A 23,215-nucleotide genomic window follows, 5' to 3' on the forward strand; every position below is an offset into this window, starting at 1 on the left:
CAGTGATGACAAATTCAACATTTTTGGCTTTCAAATTTGTTTAACTCTTGCGCATTTTATCAATCTTTTCTTAGAGTTTGTGCTAGTCTTAACCTCTTTCAATTAACATTTTACTTTATCGACAACCTCCAAGCTTTTCTTCCTAAATCAATTATTCAGAACACTCACTAAGGCTCCAAATTCCTTATTCTTCCTAAACCTTAAGCAATCTCAAATAATTTGCCAAGATTGCAAGATCACTATTTTCTTTTTCCTTTTTCATCTCTTGATTTTGGCATTTTGAATCTTGTATTTTCGCAACCATATGAACATTGTTAGTGGTAACTCCATTTCAAAAGTGAAGAATTATCCTACTTACTAGAAAACTATTTTCATGAAAATAATTAGAAAATAAAGAAAAGTTCATTAAGAATGTACTAAAAAATGACGATGAACGATGGTAAACACTAATTGCTTTCACAAAAATTCCAGAGGCAATTGTGAAAGGGCAAAATGACAAATAATGGAAAAAGAAAGTTTGAATATAAAGCAATATGAGAAAGTCCAAAAGTTTTACCCAAAACAATAAGATTTTTTAAATGTCTCCTTGAACAACATGTGAGAGAAGTTGAAACACTAACCACCGATCAAGTCAGGTAATGTTTTGAAAAAAAAGAAATAACTAATCATTAAAGATACAAACTCATCATTAATGCATATTAAGAATTATAATCTTATACTAACAACAAAAATGTAAATAAACTTAGTCCCATAAAAAGTCACAAAATATCAATCTCAATAAATAAAACTAATTATTCAAGTATACATTTACAATATATTTGAATTTAAAGAATTACTATTTATACCAATGTTACCAAAAGTAAAATATAGAAATCAATGTATTAAAAGCATAAAACATATAAATGTATAAAAATAAAGTGATATTAAACTTTCTTTGCTAATATATGAAGATTTGGATGAAAGTTTGGATAAAATAATCGATTATCTAATTATTTTAATAATTATATTATTAATATTTATTAAAATATTTTGATTTTTTAAAATACATTTTATTTTATTATTTTAAATATGATTTTTTATTAATATTTTATATTTTATAATTTATTTTAATTTATATTTATATTTAAAAAATAATTTCTTTATATTAATTTATTTTACAATTTTTTATTTTATTATATCAATTAAATCATCTACAAACTTCTATCATACTTCCATTCAAACACACTTACTTTTTTTTCTCATATAGAAAACTTTACTTTTCATTTTATTTTCCCTCTTTTCCTTTAATTTCTACTCTACTTTCATCCAAATAAAGTCTTAAGTATTTACTTTAAAAATGAGAAAGACTAAAAGTATTTATTTAAAAAAAGAAAAAGACAACTAAAAAATTTGAAGGCTTAAACATTCCAGAGCAACGAACAAGCACGAGAGAGCATAGATCTTCGTTTTTTCTTCACTGTACAAGCGCAATTGCTCGGAGACAATTCTTTGAATTCAACTTCGAGTCTCCGTGCTAATTAACCACTGAAAATATTACTTCAAATAGGACGAGGTTTTGCTCTTCCATGTTCGGCTGCTCGGAAAATAAGAACGGAAAGAGGGGCATGGTTGTTGACGACTGAGGAACTTTCTAACTCCGTTCAATTAATGTGCGCTCAGCGAACGCACATTTCCGAAATTTATACGGAGTTCAAATTCTGAACAGATTCGAACTAATCCAGTAGGCGATTCCGATTTCGGCCACTTTCGAGAGCTATTTTTTCTTCCGTCATTGCTCATTTTTTCCACTATATTTAGCTTTCGAATCAGGAGAAGATGCTGCGTCTGAAAGCGTTTCGGCCTACGAACGAAAAAATCGTTAAGATCCAATTGCATCCGACGCATCCATGGATGGTTACCGCCGATGATTCAGATCGAGTTTCGGTTTGGAACTGGGAGCACCGCCAGGTACAAGACTCTTGTTTAATTTATCGGTTCAGCGTTTACGCTTTCTCTTGTTTGCTGTGTTTTAATTTAAACCTCATTCAGGTGGTGTATGAGTTGAAAGCTGGTGGAGTGGACGAGCGGCGTTTGGTCGGCGCCAAGTTGGAGAAGCTGGCCGAGGGAGAAACAGGTTCAATTCTCTTTAAAATTTTATCAATGAATATACAGAATTGTTCAGTTGTTCTATTACATAGACTGGTGCATTTGCTTCTGATGGAGGTTTTGTAATTAAGTATCGTGATCCGTATAGATTTGTTGATTTTGGCATTGATATTGTACTTGTCATTTGTTGTTTTTTTTAAGGAATTAACTAAGTATACATGGTTGCCAAACTGTTACGTTCTTAGTAGTGAAAAACTTCAATTAGGTAAATTTTCTGAGTCTGATTGCTACGATGCTAATAGTCTCCAGCCATGATACTGCTCTTGGTTAGTTTTACTGTAGTTTCCTGGTCTCTTAGTGAGAATTGCTTAAATTTCTGTTCATGTTAGCACTTAGCATCTGGTTAGTTTTGGTGATGTAACCGTGTTGTTGAATTTGTAGCTTAGCTACTTAACATTATTAGACTCTAGGAAATTTTAACAACTAAAAGTGAATTTCATTTTATGCAAAATGAAAAAGAACATGATAAACTGTTTCTGAGCTATTACTAGCTGTCCACATTTCTATGAAGATCCGCTAACAGAATTTTAATGTTGCGTTTTTTGTTTGGTAGAGTCTAAAGGGAAGCCTACGGAAGCCATTCGGGGAGGAAGGTAACATGCATTTGCTTTGTGTTTATATAAGTTTTTCTGGCTTTTATTTTATGTATAATTTACTTACCATGATTGTTTACTGCCTTAAAGTGTTAAGCAGGTGAATTTTTATGATGATGATGTACGCTTTTGGCAACTTTGGCATAATCGTTCTGCAGCTGCTGAGGCTCCAACAGCTGTCCACACTTCAGCTTTTAGCTCTCCTGCTCCATCAACAAAAGGGAGACATTTTCTTGTCATATGTTGTTTAAACAAAGCTATATTTTTGGACTTGGTGACAATGCGTGGCCGTGATGTACCAAAGCAAGAGCTTGATAACAAGTCCCTTCTTTGGTAAGATTTTATTACATTATTCAATGTTCTTCAACTTCCTCTGTCACTGATACTAAAATTGCTAACACTATATATTAAGGAAATAGTTTTAGCCTATTATCTGATAGATGGTGATACATTGTGTTATGTGTATCTGAGTCATTCTTTTTCTTGTTCCTTCTATGACTGTGAAGTTTTCATTGATATAATTTGATGCTCTTCAACTTGAGCAAAGATTTTATGTTGTATCAAACTGTGCAAATACTTATTTGTTAGGAGCATTCTTTCCTGGCTCATGCCAGATCATGTCAACCTTATAGACGCTCAATCAATCAAGGAAGGAAAATATTTGCATTCTGTAGGGTCCCTTAAATTAAATCATTTATAAAGCTATGGTAATTTATTATGTAAAATATTTTACTTCTAAATTAAAATTTATTGCTCTTTAATTGGTCTCTACTGTGTGAGATTGTTGCCTTACCCACTACCAAACATATCCATTTCACAGAAACAATCATTGAGACATGCATATAAGTATAGGGATGTCTAGGTGCATATGCATGGATAAATGGCCAAATTCCAAATGGTGATTTCTCTCCCTAGACAATAATTTGTTGCCACCTTTTCTTCTGGTATTCTAATTCTATTTTTTGTACAAATTAAAGTCCTTAGTATGAAAAATCTTCTCTTTTTCATTTAAATGTATCAAACAACTGCTTTACCAATTGTCTCAATTCTTGATGGAAATTTGTCACTACATGTTCTATGACATAATTCTGCATCATAGTTGTAAATTGATTAATTGTGATGAATACATATTTTGTTTGCATATTATACTTTACAGTATTTTTGCACACTGTATGAGTTCCAATTTTCCAATTTCACATGTTGTTGCAGCATGGAGTTCCTTTATAGAACTGGTGTTGGTGATGGTCCTCTTGTTGCTTTTGGTGCATCAGATGGTGTCATTAGAGTTCTCTCAATGATGACATGGAAGGTGGGCATATGAAATATTAATATTAATCTGTACGTGTTCTCTCAATATTAGTATTAATATTAGCATATCTTGTGATATGTTTGTTCCTTTCAGCTTGTGCGAAGGTACACTGGAGGTCATAAAGGATCTATCTCTTGCTTGATGTCCTTCATGGCTGCTTCTGGCGAGGTGATTCTTGATTCCTAACTGAAGAATAGCTTATTCTACTTTATTGTATTTTACTTGCATTAATTTTTTGGAACTTCGTTAGGATTTTCTTTCATCCCTCACATATGCTCTAACATAGTGTTGTTACTCTTACACCCTTATCCTTTTCCTATATTCTGCATTGGTAGTCATTGGATCCGACTTGTGTTAATAGGTTCAAGGTGACATCCGTGACCTTTCTAGTGGCTACCTTGCCAAGCATGGTTATATAGAGTAACATTTCTTTTCAGAAAAATCAGGTTGTGAATTTGAATGGACTTATTGTCGCTTTATATTTTGCCAAAATTTTCCAACTTAGTAATTTTATGCTGTCTTGAGTATCACTTCAAAAGAGCTTATTTCATTTGAAGGGAACATTTTCTAAATTCTTTCTTTTCTTTTATTTAATTTTTGATAAAAGGACATTTCATTGGGATAGAAAGATAGAGCCATAGATGAGGATTAGGGTACCTCTTAAAACTGGGAAGACCATTGCAAAGAAAGGAAAACAAAGAAAAGTTCCCACAAAAAGGAGTTATTCCGTTACCATAGAATATCTAACATAAATCCCTTAAAAACAAGGTAGTCAAATTGAAGATCTTTCTCAAGATTGGAAAGGGAAATATGGATAGTAAATCGGGAGATCGTAACATTGATCTTAAGATCATACAAATTTTATGAATTTCATATATGGACAAACAAAAATCCTTATATTTCACTCAAAATTCATAATTGAACTTCAAATCAACAAGAAAAAAATAAAATAATAAATATATAAAATAGTAAATCATTAGTTGTAAACACCACATCCTAGTTATGTAGAAACAACTCCAACCTAGTTACAAACAGTAAACTGATGCTCCATTCTATTTCCAATTTTGTCCTAGTAACAAAATAATAATCTATAAAGCAAATAATCTTGTAAGTTAAATTCATCTTCTCCATAAAGACCTTCAACTCCATCATTTCGATCTCCTTCACCATTCAAACCAGTCATGTCTAAATCATGCTGATGTAAAGTTCATCCTCCTCAACTTGGACTAGAACCAAGTTTTCATCCAAATCCAAGTTGTCTACATCCAAACCTAATGTTTCAGTTTGCTCATGCTCATCTTCCATAATCCACTCATCATTGGATGAAAAATCATCAATATTAATTTGAATATGGTTTCTTGTTTGCTTTTTCTTAGCTAATTTTGAATTAACCATAACAAAAAAACATCATCCATTGTGGTTTGCTTTAGCCTATTTCATTTCTTCTCTTTGTGTGGCCCGAATCAAATGCAAAGACAAATATGGTAAGCAAGTAGTAGACTAGTAATTCTATTCTAGAGATATATTTTAATATTAACTTACCATCTCAAAGGAACTTCAATTACACTCACATCCGGAGGAGCTACATGTCAAGCTCAATACATGAATAACAAATTTTTTAAGTTTTGGATGCTCATCAACATAATTGACCTAGTAGTCAATCGACAACAAAAATATTTAGCTAGTTTTTTGAAATTATCAATTTGAACATCAATAAGTATTTGTTCATCCTTATCCTTCACCGTTCTTGTTAGACATTCCATTAGACCTTGTTTCACTTCCAAACAGGATGATAATGCATTTTAGGGTTAAGGAAATAGCCTACATCTTGCAAAGGCATATGAAGTTGCTTGTCTCACCTTTCACCAATGATGTTCCACAAAGGCAAATAACTAACCAAACTATATTACATTGAGTTAGTTTTTTGTTTTGAGTTTCAAAATCACTAACTTAATGAACAAATATATAGATAGTTAGATTGGATACCTTTTTATGACATCATTGGGAGAGTATAAGTTTCTATGTTTTGGTGAAGGCAGAGCTGCAATTGTGAAATATTTTAACCAAAGGAGAGCAGGTTGAGACATTTTTTCATCTATGGAAGAAAGGTAGTCACGATGATATTTGAACATGGTTTCTAGATGTTTTTAGGCAATGATAGTTTTTCATCAAAGGAAGAGAGGCAATCATGATGTTTGCAAAGTTTCTTGACTTATGTATTGTGGCTTTGAAAGAATAATATCGGGCTTAAGTTTTTGAGTTCTAAAATCGACTAATGGATCCCAACACAATAAATAACCTAAAAACTTACTCAAGGTGCTGCAAGAGGTGTTGCTGTGGGAGGCATTAGCAGGAGTATCAAGACTACGAGAGGCACCGCTGCTATCTCAAGCCCAAAAAGGCATCGTTTTGAGTTATGTCAAGGCTGTAAGAGGGCTGGCCGCAAAAAAACGTAGCCGCAAATGTCGTCGTGAGGTCGTCAAGGCCATGAAAGGCATAACCATGAGGAACATCGATTCGAGGTACATGTTGGCCAAGGAAGGCATTGTCGTGAGGAACGTCAAGGTTGTTAAGGCATTGTCGAGCCTGTGAGGGGTGCTATTTTGAGGAACATCATACTTGCATTGCAAGAAATGCCACTCCCACACAAGTTGCTATTTACAACGACGATCCAACGCAATCCACCAATATCGCTACTTTCCGACGATGCGAGATTAGAGATGGAAACATTAGCAGAAAACCACAAATGCTACAACCAAAGTTGTTTTTCAATGAAGATAAGGAATAAGAGAACTCTGGCTCTAGATTCTTCCATTAGCTAAACCAAGTACTACAAATTTTGTTGGGAGATCTATATGGCCAAATTATAAGATATAAATGGATGCAAATTTCATCTAAAATGTTAGTTTTGTAAGGTTGATTTAGGTTTAAAACTCATTTTTTAAGATTTTATTAGAGTTTATCCTTGTAAGGTTTGTTAAGCTTATTGTGTCACCGACTATTGAACCGCTATCAGTTCACCTACAAATATTTAGTCTCACATTTGAGATGTCCAGTCCTCGTGGACAGTATATTGGAGATCCACATCGACTATAGATATGACCAAATTATAGTATATAAGTGAATGTAAATCTCATCTTGCAAGCTCATTTTGTAAGATTAAGTTATACCTAAATCCTCTTTGTAAGACACTCTCACCAAAAAGGAAGAAACATTGAAATACATTATGTATTCTACCCTTTAAATTTCTAAAATTGATAGAATAAAGCCTTCAGCTCATGCACAAATATATCATATTGATATTGATTATCATTGTTCTAACAAGAGTCTTAATCTTAGAGAAAGCATCTCCAATAGAGAACAAAGTTTAGGTTCAAGTTACTTATGGCGGTATGTTAGGCTCTTGGGAGGGTAAACGATGCAGAGGTTTAGCACCAATGGGCCACGAGCATTCCATATAAGAGACCAAGATATCACCTTCAACCTAAAACTTTAAGGCAATAAATTTGTGGTTTTTTTTCTTCTTCTTATATACTACTCCTCTTGTTCATTCCTACTTAATGTGGGACACAAAATCACACTTAAAATCCTAATAATTTCCCCTTCAGGTGCGGTACTTCCCCTTGAGCAGCAACGGTGATCCACGTGTAATGTCGTTTACCACACAACGAGACACTTACCTGAAACCCTTGCTAGGAAGACTTTTGATTGAAGGAATTCTCAAATCCAGGATTATTCAACCACTCACGTGTTCTTTCTGCGTTTGTCACACCAATTTGTTAGGTTCTTGCAAGGGGAAACACTAGGGAGATTCGACACCAATGTGCCACAATCATTCCATATAAGAGACCAAGACACCACCTCCAACCCAAACCTTGAGGCAATGAGTTTGTTGGTCTTCTTTTTTAGATATTGTTCATCTATCTCATTTTTACTCAATGTGGACACTAACTCACTTGGAATCCTAACATGGTCCTCAATGGCATATAAGATTTAAGATCTATAACAAAATTTCATTCCAATAATGCAACCTAAGAACTTAAAATAGATTCCACATTGATCCCGTCTTTATATTTTTTTATTTACATTTATCTCGATTTAAAATATTAATTTCTTTGTATATTAGCTTGCACATTTCTATTTTATCAATTCATTTATTTCATTTTGCTTGATAATATTTATTTATTTTTGTTTGTACAATAGAGAAAGCCTTCTTACCCCGGCCAAACTTTCTCATGCACCAATCTCACTCCTCCTCCCGACTCCTCCATCCGCTTCCTTCCTCTAAACATCCCTTCCCCCACCCCTTCATCTGCTTTTATCCACCAACCCAACCAGCATCCACCCTTCCCGTTTCATTTCCTATCTGTTTCCAATAAGAGACCTTTTGCTTAAGATTCTTCTATTAGTTTATTTGTACATATGTCTATTTGATTGCACACTCAAGGATTTGAGGTGGGTGTTTCTTTGGGGATCAATCTGGATTATTTGATGCTAATGCTGTCTAGCTTTGAAAGACTTTTTTTCCATTTTTTTCTAATGTCTTTGGGTTATACTTATATTGGTGTTGTAGGTTTGTACTTGCCTTACTATTTCCAACACTATTGCAGAAGTTTCATTTTATGGCAGCACCATGTCCATCAAGATATTTTATTTGGAAATTACAATTGCTGTTTAATATGTTAAATGCATTTGCAGGTTTTGCATGACTGGGTTATGTCTATATTTTGCATTTATTGTTGGAAGTTGCTTTTGTATTTTGGTATGAAATTTCAATTGGGGGTGGATGTCTGTTGGCTTTCAGGCTCTTCTGGTTTCGGGCGCTAGTGATGGATTGCTCATAATTTGGAGTGCTGACCACGGACAGGATTCACGTGAACTTGTACCCAAGCTGAGTTTGAAAGTACGCTCTTCTCCTCATTTTAACTCCTCTCTGCCCATTCAATTCAATAATTGGTGAAAAAACAAGTCATTGTTAGTTGTGGACTAGTTACAGTTCCAATTTCCTCTTTGCTGTTCAAGCAGTTACATTCTACATTGGAAGGTGAGAATGAAATTGAAAGGAAGTATGAGATAAATATCAAATAATAGTAGAAAGGAACGTCTAAAATCTGTGCACAAGGCAAAATGCAAACTTACATTGAGGCAAATAAAATGTTTTTTTTTTAATTTATGCGCAGCTTTTTTTCCCCTTCTTTTTTTCTACTTTATTATTCTATTCTGTATGATTCATGCTGATTCTGTGCATAGACATTTCATTGGTTAATGATACCTCTTATTGCATCCAGGCACATGATGGAGGGGTTGTGGCAGTTGAGTTGTCAAGGGTAATGGGAGGTGCTCCTCAGCTAATCACAATTGGTGCAGATAAGACATTAGCCATATGGGACACTGTGTCCTTTAAGGTGTTGTAGTGCTGCTAATGCCTGGATAATTTTAAATTTTCTGAAAATTCTCCTGGTAACTAGAAAGACTTAGCTTAAAAATGCCTTTGATCCTCAGGAGCTGCGGCGTATAAAGCCAGTTCCCAAATTGGCTTGCCATAGTGTAGCTTCTTGGTGCCATCCTCGAGCTCCAAACCTTGACATTCTAACCTGCGTCAAAGATTCTCACATATGGTATGTAGTTTTCTTTTTCCTTTGGTGGCTTTAAGTTTCTTAATTGTTTTTTATTTGATAATGTGATGATGCACTATATTCATTATGCATATTAAGAATTTTAATTTAAACTTTTGTTAGGGCAATCGAACATCCCACTTATTCTGCTCTCACGAGGCCATTGTGTGAATTGACCTCAGTTCTTCCTCCAAACGCCCTTGCTCCTAATAAGAAATTGAGGGTATGTGGTTTGATTAGTTGGTTATCATTCATCACCTTTTTTTATTCTGATTTCTGAATTGACATAGTATTTTTTGTTAAGGTATCCAACTTAGAATGATATGAATATATATCAAAGCATTCAAAGATTTTAAGAACAACAATTATGAATGGTGGCCAGGATAGATAAAAACCAAGTGTAACAAAATCTTGTCATCAGTTCTGTATGTTGTAGAATATGCTTATCATACCTGGGAGAAAAAAAATCCTCTCTTTATAAACTGAATTTCAAGCCCTCATCACTCTCTCCCCAAATTCCAATTCTTTATGTTTAGTCTAGTCAAACTCAATATTGTCTCTGATTTTTGTGGCAGGTGTATTGTATGGTTACACATACTTTGCAGCCACATCTTGTTGCTACTGGAACCAACATTGGTGTTATTATCTGTGAGTTTGATGCTAGATCTCTTCCACCTGTAGCTCCACTACTAACTCCAGCAGACAGTAGAGAGCATTCAGCTGTATTTGTAATTGAAAGGGAATTGAAGCTATTAAATTTTCAGTTAAACAACTCTGCAAATCCATCTCTTGGAAATAACAGTTCCTTGTCAGAAACAGGAAGACCCAAGGGAGACTTTTTTGAACCATTACCTGTCAAGCAGGGGAAAAAGCACATTAGTACTCCTGTTCCTCATGATTCGTACTCAGTTCTTTCTGTCAGCAGTTCAGGAAAGTAAGTTGCCTCTAACAGTGACTTTTGCACTGCTCTATTTTTTTTTCTTCTAAATTTTTGTAATTAAAAATTAATTAATATTTTGTTCTATAATTTAATTCAGTGGCTTTGATTTTTTCTATAGAATATAGGACACATAAAGGTATTCCGTATGTATCATGATAACTCAATAAATGCTGCCTTTACTGTGTGGTTGTTTGCCCAGGTCTTTCTATGATTATGTTTCCTCTTCTAGTTTAGTTTGTGAAATTGGAGTGTGCTTTCTGTTGCTTTCTTACAGCATCATATGTTTACAGGTATCTAGCAATTGTTTGGCCAGATATTCCTTACTTTTCTGTCTACAAGGTTAGTGATTGGTCAATTGTTGACTCTGGAAGTGCAAGGCTTCTGGCATGGGATACTTGTCGTGACAGATTTGCTATATTGGAATCAACATTACCTCCTAGACTTCCTATAATTCCAAAGGGTAGTTCATCAAAAAGAGCCAAAGAAGCTGCTGCAGCACAAGCAGCAGCAGCAGCTGCTGCTGCTGCTTCCACAGCTTCTGTTCAAGTCCGCATCTTGTTAGATGATGGTACATCAAACATACTAATGAGGTCCGTTGGCGCACGCAGTGAACCAGTAAGATTCTTTCCCAGTCTTAAAAATTTTCCTTTTAAAAAAGTGAAGGTTGTCATAGGAACCTAGCATTGGATAATTTCCATTCTTACAAATAAAATTTCTGCAAATTTTTATAATAAATGAATGACAATAATTAAGAAATTATTTATCTCAGATCATGTTTATTTTAATTGATAGCCACTACAGAGAACACTATTGTTTTCTTAAATGTGTATATGAAAAAGGGGAAGGTGGGCGTGAGCTCTTGATAGATGAATGCCCACTGATAAGTTATGTATAGAAACGTATAAAATGATTCTCTTGTATTTTTGTGTTTACTGTTCATGTAAAAATGTTGTGTTGAATGTTCACCTACTCTGAATGAAATAGGCTGCAGTATGTAAATAAATAAATTTAAGATTTTTTAATCTTCTAGATAAATCCATTTCTCTTCTGATGAGAAGTTTACTTGATTTTCCATATGAAGATATTATGACCTTTATGGATTTTATTCCTCAGAGAAATTGTCAGTGGAAGCAGGAACCACAAATTTGAATGTTATGGTGCCTCTTTTTAATTCATATACCCCTTTTAGGTCATTGGTTTGCGTGGAGGAGCACTGCTCGGTGTTGCGTATCGAACATCTAGGAGAGTCAGTCCTATTGCTGCCACAGCTATTTCAACAATCCAGTCTATGCCCTTATCAGGCTATGGAAGCAGTGTTTCTTCTTTTACTACTTATGATGATGGATTTTCTTCAAATAGACCTCCAACCACAGCAGCACCTCAAAACTTCCAGTTATACAGGTGAAATTTATAAACGTACAACACAAACATAATTTTTATTTGAGATAATATATGAATGTTGGACTCTAAAGGGTCAACAAGAGAAAAAGTTGATAGTAGAAATCGTGAGAATGCTAAGCACCTATTGAGGAAAACATGACAGAAATTTGGTTATAGTGATTAGGACACATAAAGAAAGCCACTGGAAAAGTAGATTGCATGGTTTTAATTCTGTGAAAAGGGATTGAGACCCAGAAGAACATTGGAGGAAGTTGTTAAGAGGGATTTCATGGTGGTAGGGACTTTATGGGTTGCCCAAGTCACACAGTAGTAAGCGATGCTTGGGGTGGAGTATTTAAGTGTTTGGTTTACCCTACTTAATAGCTAGTTTTGTAGGGTGGTTTCCTAAGGGCTCGAATGCTTATTAATTCATATTAGAATTACTGTCAGGATCTCGGAAAGGGCTACCTACAGGATTTTGTTCGATAAGGGTGTTAAGTGAAGTATCATTGAGTGAAATATTGTAGAATGAAAGTCTCTGAGACATCAACTCTTAGGGATGGTGCTATGATAGAGACTATGGTATTATGTGGTACCTAAGTCCCAAATTGAGTCGTTTGGGATGCCCAGCGGAATATTTAAGTGTTTGGTTGTCCTCCCTTAATAGTTAGCTTTTTAGGGTGAGTTTCCCAAGGGCTCAAATGCTAGTAACATGGTAAATAATATCTTTGAAGATTTGGTGTTCAACTTAGTCAAATGACTCTGTGTGATCCATGTAACCGACCTCGTATAATGGGATAAAACTTTTGTAATTATAAAGGAATTTAAAAAGGTGTTACTACTTCCAATGACATTTTTCTTGGCAGTGTAAAAGATGGGATTCTCAAAGCAGCAAATGAATGTTAAGTTCTAAGTAACATAGTTCAATTCATCAACCTTTTCCCCTTTAAAGTAAAATCAGCTTCAAATATGTATCATCTCTCAGTTGTGAGAATTTTCCTCTTCTCCAGCTCATTGGAATGTATTGAGACACCTTGTTTGACACACTACGATGCTTACGGATTGATGATTTTACTTAAATTACATTTCCGAAGCTGAAAATTATGTTTATTTATTGCAATTTTTGTTTGGCTGTTAAACTTGTGATTGCATTTCATTTGTACGAAGTTGAATGCTATTATTACTTTTAAGCTCTATTAGTTTTTTTGAGGTTACCACTACAAGTTCACAAGTTTTCTTCACATTGACATTGCTATTATAATTTTGTTTGTGATTCAGTTGGGAGACATTCCAGCCAGTGGGGGACCTTCTTCCTCAACCAGAATGGACTGCTTGGGACCAAACCGTTGAGTACTGTGCATTTGCATACCAGCAATACATAGTCATATCTTCTTTGCGCCCTCAATATAGATATTTGGGAGATGTTGCAATCCCATATGCAACCAGTGCTGTTTGGCACAGGAGGCAACTATTTGTGGCTACCCCAACTACTATCGAGTAAGCCTTTATATTTTGGTCCTTTTTATAATTTTTTTGTTTAATGTGCTCCATTATTTTTTGTAGGTTTACTTTAGTTGTTTAGAAAGTGGAAATGACAGAATGTGTTCTACATTATCAATTTGTCTAGCCCCCAATAGGCCCAAGTATCATCTACTCATAACCAAAGACAGAAAAGGGAGAGTCATGATTTAGGAAATATTCATGAACATATATACTGTTTTGAAAAATGCCTTAGAGTGTGTTTGCCTTTCCAATTCCCACTTTCCTATGCACCTTCAAAGACTCCTGCAGTGATTTAGCTTTGAAGGTGACCTAACAGGGTTTCAAACATACCTTTAATGGTTAACAAATATATCCTTTAACAGTTAACAAAATATTAACTAGATTAGTCTTGTTAGAATAACTAGTCTTAAATAGAATTTATTGTAAATGTGCTTTGTACTATACCTAGTTCTTAGATATATCTTTTCATATTCTCTTTTCTTCCCTCTCATACATTGCATCTAATGTATCCAAAGTTATTATAAATGAGATCCTAAGAGAGGGAAATTCACTCTCTCAAATTCATTCTAATTCTTTTGTATTTCTCTAAGAAGTCTAAATATGAACACTATGCCGGACTTCGCTTGTTTGGATTTCCTAATTCGGGCTCATCCCAACAAAACAACTATCTAGCATGATTTCCATTTAGTGGAGTTTAATTTGTTTGGTTGTGTTTCTATAGAAGGTTCCTTTGTTTAATAAACCTTTATAATCAGACATACCCTGATGAACTTCTCATCTTCCTCTCTCCTCTTTTAGATATTATATGATTGTGTGACATTAGTATCTGGCCTTTTGTGCTTTAGTAGAATAGACCCCTTAATCAATGAAGCTCTAGATTTTGGTACTTCTTCATGGTCAGTTCTTTCTTCCTAGATTATCTTCACTACTCTTTGTTGATTAACCATAAATTCCATCTATGCTATATTTGTTCTAAATGTAATCAATTGGCACCCTTTGGTCTTTCAAAGCATTTCTCATCAATGACCATTTACCAAAACTATATCTTCAATAAAAAAAGCATGCACGGATGCACTTCATCTTTAACTTTGTTTTATCTTATCAGTTCTTCATTATGAATGCAAAAAGGAAATGGTCTGACATACTTGATGCCCAAACACTTCTCTTCATCCTTATCCTTCACCCTTTTCTCCAAGAAACAATGATAGTAGTAATTAAAGATAAAGATAGCAGTGTCCATAATTCGTATTCATTTTACCTTTACTAATATGTTTTGCTTTTCAGAATTGTTTTTGTGGACGCAGGGATTGCCCAAATTGACATTGAAACTAGGAAGATGAAAGAAGAGCAGAAGATGAAAGAAGCGCAGGCAAAAGCTGTTGCAGAGCACGGAGAGTTAGCACTAATTAGTGTAGAAGGTCCTCAGTCTACTAAAGAAGAAAGAATAGCATTGAGGCCACCGATGTTGCAGGTCGCAAAAGCTTCAACTTTTTATCATCTATGAAAATAATTGCAAACATTCATGGTCTTTTTTGTCTTTTCCCAAATTTAATATTTAGTTCCTGGATATGATTGATAAGGGTTGATGGAAGAAATTCACATGAAAATTTTAGATGGGAGTGGGTAATGAGAATGTCTCCTTTAACCTTCTTCTGTTAACATTTTGGTGTAATGTAAATCTTGGATTAGCTATTAATTCTCTTCATTTTTTGAGGTTGTAATGAATATGTCTGTTTTTCTCAAGTTTACTTTTTACATGGATGGACAAATTAAATTCAAAAGTATGATCCTGGTTTTGTGCTGAACTATGCTCCAAATTATTCAAATAATGTCTCTGAGAGAAATTTGAGAGCAGAGGCAAATCTTTTTTAGTTCTCAATTCCCTGGTGTCTACATGTTGCACTCTTTTTATTTTTTATGTACACTGCTTACTATCTCATACTAAAAGTAAAGATATTTGTAGTTTCTCTTTGGAATTTGTTTTCTCTCACAAAAACGTAAAGGAATTTCTTGTTATGGCTGTAGGTGGTTCGGTTGGCTTCATTTCAGCATGCTCCTTCAGTGCCACCTTTCTTAACATTACCGAAACAATCTAGAGTTGATGGTGATGACTCTTGGACGGCAGCAGAAGAGAGAAAGGCAGGTGAGGTGGCAGTTGGAGGTGGGGGTGTGTCTGTGGCAGTTACCCGTTTTCCAATGGAGCAGAAACGTCCAGTTGGGCCTCTTGTAGTTGTAGGTGTCAAGGATGGAGTTCTTTGGCTAATTGACAGGTAGTTAGAACTTTTGCAGATACACATGTATGTTTAAACTTGGAAATGGGCTAGGAAAATAATGAATTGATCAAGTGATCTGCACTCAGCAGGCTGTATTTATATGCATAAAAAAAAGTTCACCCATAGTATTAAACTATTTCCTTTGATCCTAAATTTCCAATCTTTCATTTGCTCCTGCAGTTTATTATTTCCACTGGTTACTATTATAACTACAGAAATAAAGAGCAGATCCTATATAATTAAGAATATCTAGATTATATATGTATTATCAGTAACATTTTCTTTATTCTCGTATAATATCTTTACTGTGAGAGGATATTAAATATCTTCTATTGTATTGATTCTATTTTCTCAATATAAATAAAACGATTAAGCTGTCTCAAAAATACACTATTTTAGCTCAGTGGTGCCTCTCTCTTTGTTATAGTTTAATAATTAGTATTTAATGATTTCAATGCTTTTAGTACAATCCTAAATGCTACAACTGCTTACATCCAATCAGAACGGTTGAAATGTAACGAGCTTAGCCCATAATTTATGTTATTCTGTTATTATTTCCATCTATAAATAAACAACTTTATTTATGTGTGTATTTTACACAAGGGATATTAGTCCTATATTTGTTTTCTTTATTCTTAATAAGAACCAAAACTTCCCCTTTATAATCAATGTGAGACCATTTGATGGAAGCACCCCAAGTGGTCCTCCTTCACCTTTGTAACATTTAATTTGTCCATAAGTGTTGTTCGTATTGCAGTTAGTGTGATCTGTTTTTTATGGAGTTTTCAGTTCTGCTTTCCCCATCAATGTATAATTCAGTTTAATGCAGTGCTTTCACATTAGGATAAAGTAGGCCTATCTTTCTCCCTCAATGATTTAATGAAATTACTTTGTATTCCTATGAAATCCGCCCTTTTAGATTTTCACTAGCAACAAGCCCTTTGCATACTGATGCCCCTTCCAATTAGATGAAAATGCACCGAAAAGTAAATGTCCAAAACTCAGGACAGTTTTAATGTTGTTTAGTTAAACCTTGAGAAGTCAACACCTAGTTATAATGGTATGCACTTGTTAGAGAAAACCACGGTGAATGAGAAGCCACACAAGAAATTATGTGATCAGGGATAAAATGTATTAAGGAGAAAGTTGGTGTTGGAGTTGCACTTATTAAAGACATGTATTTATGCACTTATTAAATGTGTTTAAAGGAATACTAGATTTTATGCCTTTCTATTTAGAGTAGCCAACCAATTCCACATAATGTTGGCTTTTTCTTTGTCGTAGCTCTGGCCTCTGGCTAGCTTTAAGTGACATAGTTAACGTGTGCATTTCTATAAATGTCTAATTTAAGATTATTTCCTTTGCATCGGATACTGGTTTCGAGAATGATGTTATTGATATCTGGTTGTTTTAGGTACATGTGTGCCCATGCCTTATCCTTGAGTCATCCTGGTATTCGCTGCCGATGCCTTGCTGCTTACGGAGATGCTGTTAGTGCAGTAAAATGGTATTTGATTTCTTTATCTCCCTCTTTCTCCATAATCATTGCTTATTAATAATTCAGATATATGTGTATATCTCACATTATACTTTTTGAAACAGGGCAAGTAGACTTGGAAGAGAACACCATGATGATTTAGCACAATTTATGCTAGGAATGGGCTATGCTACTGAAGCACTTCATTTGCCTGGAATATCAAAGAGGTATTGCTATATGCTTAGAGACAAAGACCCTGCAATTTTAATGTTATTTCTTATTATTTGTGTACTCCTTATGGCAGGGTATGGTTAGACCAAAAACATATTGATGTTTGTGTTCTGCAGGTTGGAGTTTGATTTGGCAATGAAGAGCAATGATTTGAAAAGAGCTCTTCATTGTCTTCTTACCATGAGTAACAGCCGGGATATAGGACAAGATGATACACCTGGGCTTGGTTTGAATGACATTCTTAATTTATCAGATAAAAAACAAGAGAAAATATCAGATAAAAAACAAGATATGGTAGAAGGTGTTCAGGGTATAGTGAAATTTGCGAAAGAATTCTTGGATCTTATTGACGCTGCAGATGCTACTGCACAGAGTGAAATAGCCCGTGAGGCTCTCAAGAGGTTAGCTACAGCAGGTTCGGTGAAAGGTGCTTTAGAAGGTCATGAATTGAGAGGATTAGCATTACGTCTTGCAAATCATGGAGAGTTGACTCGTCTAAGTGTAGGCAGTCTTCTTAATATTGCACTTCCGTTCCTCTTCTTATTGGTTGTTTGATGCATGGTTTCTTGTTAATTCATTTGGTGTCCGTCTTTCTGGAAGTAAATTTCCTTACACGGATTGGTTGCTTGCTTTTATACCTAAATGCGGCTGGATTATTTTGTGTTTAGGGTTTAGGCTGGTTTCTTGTTAATGATGCTAAGATAAATATTATATGTTGTAGCGATAATATTAATGCCTGTTCTTCTATATATATACTAGTGATGGTCAGAAGTGATTTGAGTATAACAAGGCATTAGTAGCACCAACTTGTATTCTTTTGTGCCAAATATGGTCAAGTCAGTTAATTATTTATTCTTATAGAAGTGTGTGCATGTTAGCATGTGTAATGTGAGAGAGATAGAGAGGTTTATGATTACTAATAAAAGAAATTTGAATGAAGAACTGGTTTTTATAGGAGAAACAAACATAGATGGAATAAATTATGAAATCAGTGAATAGAGGGTGGGGGTTAGGATGTTAAAAATATGTGGTAGGAAAAATGGCTTTTTTACATATTGTTTGGCTATAATTAATAAGATCTGCCCCTACAAAATACATAGTTAATTATCCATTTTAACCACTGTTTTGGGTATCTGCCATTTTTTTTGTACATATTAGACGTTGAAATGTTTATATTGCTTCTATACCCTGAAAGATTGCTTTTGCTGGGTTTGTTCTTGTGGCGAATAGATAATATGATCCATGATTCGTCTATTGTTAGACAGTCTTAGGCATCTTTTATTTATTAGAAAAATAATATGATCCATGATTCACCAAAAACAAAATATGATTCATGCACAAAATGGAATGTGTTAGGATTGCATGTCAATTTAGCTACTAAATGTTCTCTACTTTTTGGCCATGATCATCGCTACTTTTGGTTTCTAGGCAGCTCATAGTTTGATGAAAAAGAAAGGACTGACATTTGTTCCATTGATGTTTTAAATTTCCCTTTCTTTTTTTGAACTTAACACATATCTATGCTAATATGACTATTTGAGATGGCATGCATTCGTCTTTCTTTGAAATAACTTGTCTTCTTGGGCTCTTTTGTTTTATTGCTGTTTTTTTGTTTTTAATCATAAACTTAGGAATATGTTCTTGCACTGCAGGGTTTGGTAAACAACTTAGTCACCCTTGGCTTGGGACGGGAAGCAGCATTCGCTGGTGCTGTTTTGGGTGACAATGCTCTGATGGAGAAAGCATGGCAGGACACTGGAATGCTGGCAGAGGCCGTGCTTCATTCTCATGTATGATTTATTACTTACAACCACTTGATCCCTCAATTTAGTACTATAGTCTGACCTTGTTATTTCCAGGCACATGGACGTCCAACTTTGAAGAACTTAGTTCAGGCTTGGAACCAAGCGCTACAGAGAGAGATTGAACCTACCCCATCTCAGAAGACAGATGCCGCAGCTGCGTTTTTAGCTTCTCTTGAGGAGCCTAAGCTCACGAGTTTGGCAGATGCTGGGAAGAAAGCGCCTATTGAAATCCTGCCTCCGGGGATGATGTCTCTTAATGCTCCTATTTCCATCCAGAAAAAACCAGCTTCTGCTACACAGAATTCCCAACAACCCCCAGAAAAGCAGTTGGCACTGGAAGCACCTCCTACAACCACAGCTGCACCAGAGAGTGCTACACAGCAGCCTGAATCTACACCAGCATCCGTTACTGATCCACCTCCAGCAGAGTCTACCTCCTCAGACTCCACGCCAGCTCCTGTAGCTTCCCCACCTCAACAAGAATCAGGTGAAACCACAGTAGACGATGGGGCTCCTACCACTGGATCAGCTATTGACGGAGATCCAAATGTTAATGGTGAAACTAGTCAAGCAGAAGCGTCTACCAGCAATCCAGCAACCCCAGAGGTTCCACCACCTCCAGTAGCAGCAGAGGTTTTGGAGACTTCTACTCCAACTACAGCTGCAGTGCCTACAATAACTACAGTTCCCTCAAATGATCCCTTTATATGATCGGAATACCAACCGCTTGGAAAATGAATTCATTTATAATTCATGTTTTGTAAAGAAATCGTTTACAGATGAAGGAAATCTAGTATATTAGTTTGTAACAAGGCAAAACTCCAAAGGTAAATTGTACCGAGCAGCTGTGTTTCCCCTCTTTCCTCAATTTTTGTAAAAAATGGTACTGAGCTACACGATGTTGTCTCATATTCTGTGATTGTGACATTTCGAGATTTTTTTTTCGTTCTGTTTTGAATTTTTTGTTGACTGAAATTAAATTTTGCTGTTCTAAAATTTATAATTTGAATGTCAGTCTCTCTAGCTCAATGGGCTGTAACAGTTTAAGGATTTCCATATACAATTGTACCCATCCATTGCATTCTATGTGCATTTATTTATATATTTTTACTCACTTGCCATTTGTTGTGACGTCCTTCTTTAATGTGGTCATTTCTGACTAGGTATCTGAGAGACATTTTCTTTATTTATGAATCAAAATGGTATTCTGGTTGCCCCCCCATTCCCAACGAGCTGGTCTTTCTAGAATTTTAACCTCAACGGTTGCCTTCTACCATTTATTCCCTGAAACTTAAATAAGATCTTCTAAAGTTATTCAATACACTTATTTAAAACAAAATTAGGACAAGTTACTATCATCTATTTAGAGCCAGTACTTGAAATTTTGAACGCTAATGCGTCCGTCAAATCTGATATCAATGAAAAACCAAAGTTGGGTTAGATAATAATGAAAGAATAAAGAGTTGCCTCTTACAAAAGTGATGATATGAATAAAATAACACATTATTGTTAAGAGTAATATTTTTTTACTTATTATTGAATAAATTTCACCTCTAGCACCTTCACATAAGCAAGTAAATTTTGACTAGTATAACCACCAAGACCAACTTGTGAATGTTCGACTTATATTTGTCAATTCTTGAAAAAGTTGTTTAAAAATAACAACTATTTCTTTGTAAAAAAGTAATTACAAACAAACACTACCACCACCATTATATTTTTTTGTATGATGATAACATTGAGCTTAGCATTGACGCAAAGACCGCCACTATATCATCAGAAACTTCATATTATTTTTATTATTATTATCAAACATATACTCTAACATCATTTAATACAGATTTCAGAGCGTACCAATACTCTACCTTTAGGCACGGATGCCCTATAGTCGCTTAAACCAGCAAAAATCCAACAGTGTTTTCGTAACAGCAAACATAGTATTCAGCAATGACACAATTCCGTAATACCATAGTGAACAGGTTTATAAACTTCGAACAATTCCTTAATATCACCTTAACAGGTTTATAAACTTTGAATTCATTACAACAGGAAGCATCATCTTTACTCACTAACTACAAAGCATAACATACTGGTAAATCAAATTTCTATTCTTGACCCAAGGCAAGATCGTGCCAAGCATCCGCGTTAACTTGTTGAGTCTCCTGATCTGTGAAAGATTACAAAGAACACTGTAAGAGTAAAGAAAATTGGATACAACCCTTCAATAAAGAGTCATCTTGCTAACACTGAAATTTTAACAAACGCTTTAACAACCATATCTTCCGCAAACCAATTTCATAGTTTTGTATCCTCTTCTAATTAGGGATGCTATTAAATGTTCATGCACAAATGTGTGATTATCTTTTAAAAAAATCTTTTCAGCACACCAGTTTTATATAGTTTTGTATCTTCTAAGGATATTAATTAAATGTTAATGCACAAATGTGGGTATCTTTAAAAAAAAAACTATTCAGTGTGTGACTGGGTCGATTTTTTAATTCAAAATCAATTCTTCATTGCAAAACCAAACCAAACATATGAACATTTGTCTAAGGTTCACGACAACCAGTATTTCAACGTAGTTTTAGATAATGCAACATAAATCCAAACAGATGGTCTGTGTAATAAGTGTTCAATTGAAACAGTTTTTCCAAACCAAGCTGAAAAGATAAATTGTCCACAAAATATTTCTGAATTAGTGAATGAAGACACATACTTGAGTCCTCAGTATCATCTGTCCTTACAACCAGTGTTGGGGGCAGTGGAAGATCTGTAATAACAGCAAGAAAGGTATAGGCACATCACATACCCATGTGGATGTAAAAGATGAACAAAAAGACCCTTGCGAGAGGGTGGGAAGGAAAATAAAAGTACAAAGTAGAAATACATACCATCATCAGGGAGAGTATCTCTCATCCACTCTTCATCTACAATGTCAATTAGAATTCCCAAACTCAGTTCTGCCATTTTGTCTTTTCAAGTTTAACCAACGCACACCGTGTTCCTGTTCAGTGTCGACATAGTCATTGTATAAAACTAAATAAATTACTCATTCACACAAAAGGGTGGATGTTTTGTATGCAAAATTTTAATTACCCACAGCTAAGATGCAGAAACGATCCAAAATAATGAAGAAATTGAAGAAAATGGTAGGAAGAAAATGAAATAAAAGACTCGAAAAAGAATACGAAACGGAGAAAAGGGAAAAAGGTACCAACCTGATGCGGAGTGGATCAAGTGGAGAGAGTACTGTCCCTGCCCCCTGTAGTCAAGGTCAAATTATTGTTAAATACATTTTATAACGGCTTTAGCGATTGCTTATAATCAACCATTTTCAAAATGTTGTTGTTTATATATGTTATGGGAGAATTTTAAATGTATACCTTTCAATTTTCATACACCCTTCTAACATCTAATAAAAAAAAACCTTTTAGTTAGTTCATCCCAAATTATTTTATATTTTAAAATAAAAGTGTCATATCATTAGTGTTGGTGTTTAGTAAAAAAAAGTTGTTTGTGTATCATCACCTAGGTTTTTTTACTTATTGTGAAAATTATATCTCTGTTTTCTAATGCTTACTGTAGTAATTGGAATATTTGTGATTATACTCTAGAAAAAGAATATTGAATGTACTAATTTTCATGTTTTAATACTTTTTTAATGAACCTTTTAATTGTTTTTCATTTTATAAAAATGAGGATTTAATACATATTCAAATGGTTTTATAATCACTTAACTTAATTCAACAGCCGTATATGGTAAACAAAATAAATGTTTTATTTATTCTCAATGTAAAGATTTCAATACTATCAATTAATATCAAGGTTCACGTATAATTTTAAAGTAACTATTATTGAATAATCACGTAAGGGAAACTTTATATTATGAATCTTAATACGGAAAAAAAAAGTAACTAGCAATAAATAGATAATGGTTCTATTAG

At 34.4% G+C, this 23,215-nt stretch overlaps 2 protein-coding genes across 2 annotated transcripts; one reads left to right on the forward strand and one right to left on the reverse strand.

The window, feature by feature from the left end:
* The first annotated feature begins 1,358 nt into the window (after nucleotides 1-1,358).
* On the forward strand, nucleotides 1,359-20,225 carry LOC137814859 (Transducin/WD40 repeat-like superfamily protein). The gene is made up of 21 exons (XM_068617783.2): nucleotides 1,359-1,947; nucleotides 2,029-2,113; nucleotides 2,699-2,738; nucleotides 2,829-3,071; nucleotides 3,948-4,047; nucleotides 4,141-4,215; nucleotides 8,852-8,950; nucleotides 9,336-9,452; nucleotides 9,550-9,665; nucleotides 9,786-9,885; nucleotides 10,238-10,596; nucleotides 10,893-11,217; nucleotides 11,792-12,003; nucleotides 13,261-13,479; nucleotides 14,770-14,956; nucleotides 15,511-15,755; nucleotides 17,173-17,265; nucleotides 17,361-17,462; nucleotides 17,583-17,967; nucleotides 19,119-19,256; nucleotides 19,326-20,225. The coding sequence occupies exons 1-21, from the start codon at nucleotides 1,816-1,818 to the stop codon at nucleotides 19,980-19,982; spliced, it is 4,029 nt and encodes a 1,342-aa protein (XP_068473884.1). The 5' UTR covers nucleotides 1,359-1,815; the 3' UTR covers nucleotides 19,983-20,225.
* A 1,026-nt stretch (nucleotides 20,226-21,251) lies between these two features.
* BNS (bonsai) lies at nucleotides 21,252-23,172 on the reverse strand. Its single transcript, XM_068617784.1, has 4 exons — nucleotides 22,490-23,172; nucleotides 22,163-22,275; nucleotides 21,988-22,041; nucleotides 21,252-21,438 (listed from the first exon to the last, which is right to left on the reverse strand). Exons 2-4 carry the CDS (start codon nucleotides 22,236-22,238, stop codon nucleotides 21,377-21,379), a joined length of 192 nt encoding a protein of 63 aa, XP_068473885.1. The 5' UTR covers nucleotides 22,239-22,275; nucleotides 22,490-23,172; the 3' UTR covers nucleotides 21,252-21,376.
* Nucleotides 23,173-23,215: the final 43 nt, after the last annotated feature.

This window comes from Phaseolus vulgaris, chromosome 1 (genome assembly GCF_051622355.1).
Source record: "Phaseolus vulgaris cultivar YP4 chromosome 1, ASM5162235v1, whole genome shotgun sequence".
NCBI lineage: Eukaryota > Viridiplantae > Streptophyta > Magnoliopsida > Fabales > Fabaceae > Phaseolus > Phaseolus vulgaris.

What these genes read in the sequence shown, in the direction of transcription:
- LOC137814859 (XM_068617783.2), top strand. Translation starts at nt 1,816, where the DNA reads ATGCTGCGTCTGAAAGCGTTTCGGCCTACGAACGAAAAAATCGTTAAG. An exon ending in GTTCTTTGGCTAATTGACAG is followed by an intron (nt 15,756 to 17,172) that starts GTAGTTAGAACT and finishes TGGTTGTTTTAG; the next exon opens with GTACATGTGTGCCCATGCCT. An exon ending in GAGAGTTGACTCGTCTAAGT is followed by an intron (nt 17,968 to 19,118) that starts GTAGGCAGTCTT and finishes CTTGCACTGCAG; the next exon opens with GGTTTGGTAAACAACTTAGT.
- BNS (XM_068617784.1), bottom strand. Translation starts at nt 22,238, where the DNA reads ATGGCAGAACTGAGTTTGGGAATTCTAATTGACATTGTAGATGAAGAG. An exon ending in AGATACTCTCCCTGATGATG is followed by an intron (nt 22,042 to 22,162) that starts GTATGTATTTCT and finishes CTGTTATTACAG; the next exon opens with ATCTTCCACTGCCCCCAACA. An exon ending in AGATGATACTGAGGACTCAA is followed by an intron (nt 21,439 to 21,987) that starts GTATGTGTCTTC and finishes AATCTTTCACAG; the next exon opens with ATCAGGAGACTCAACAAGTT.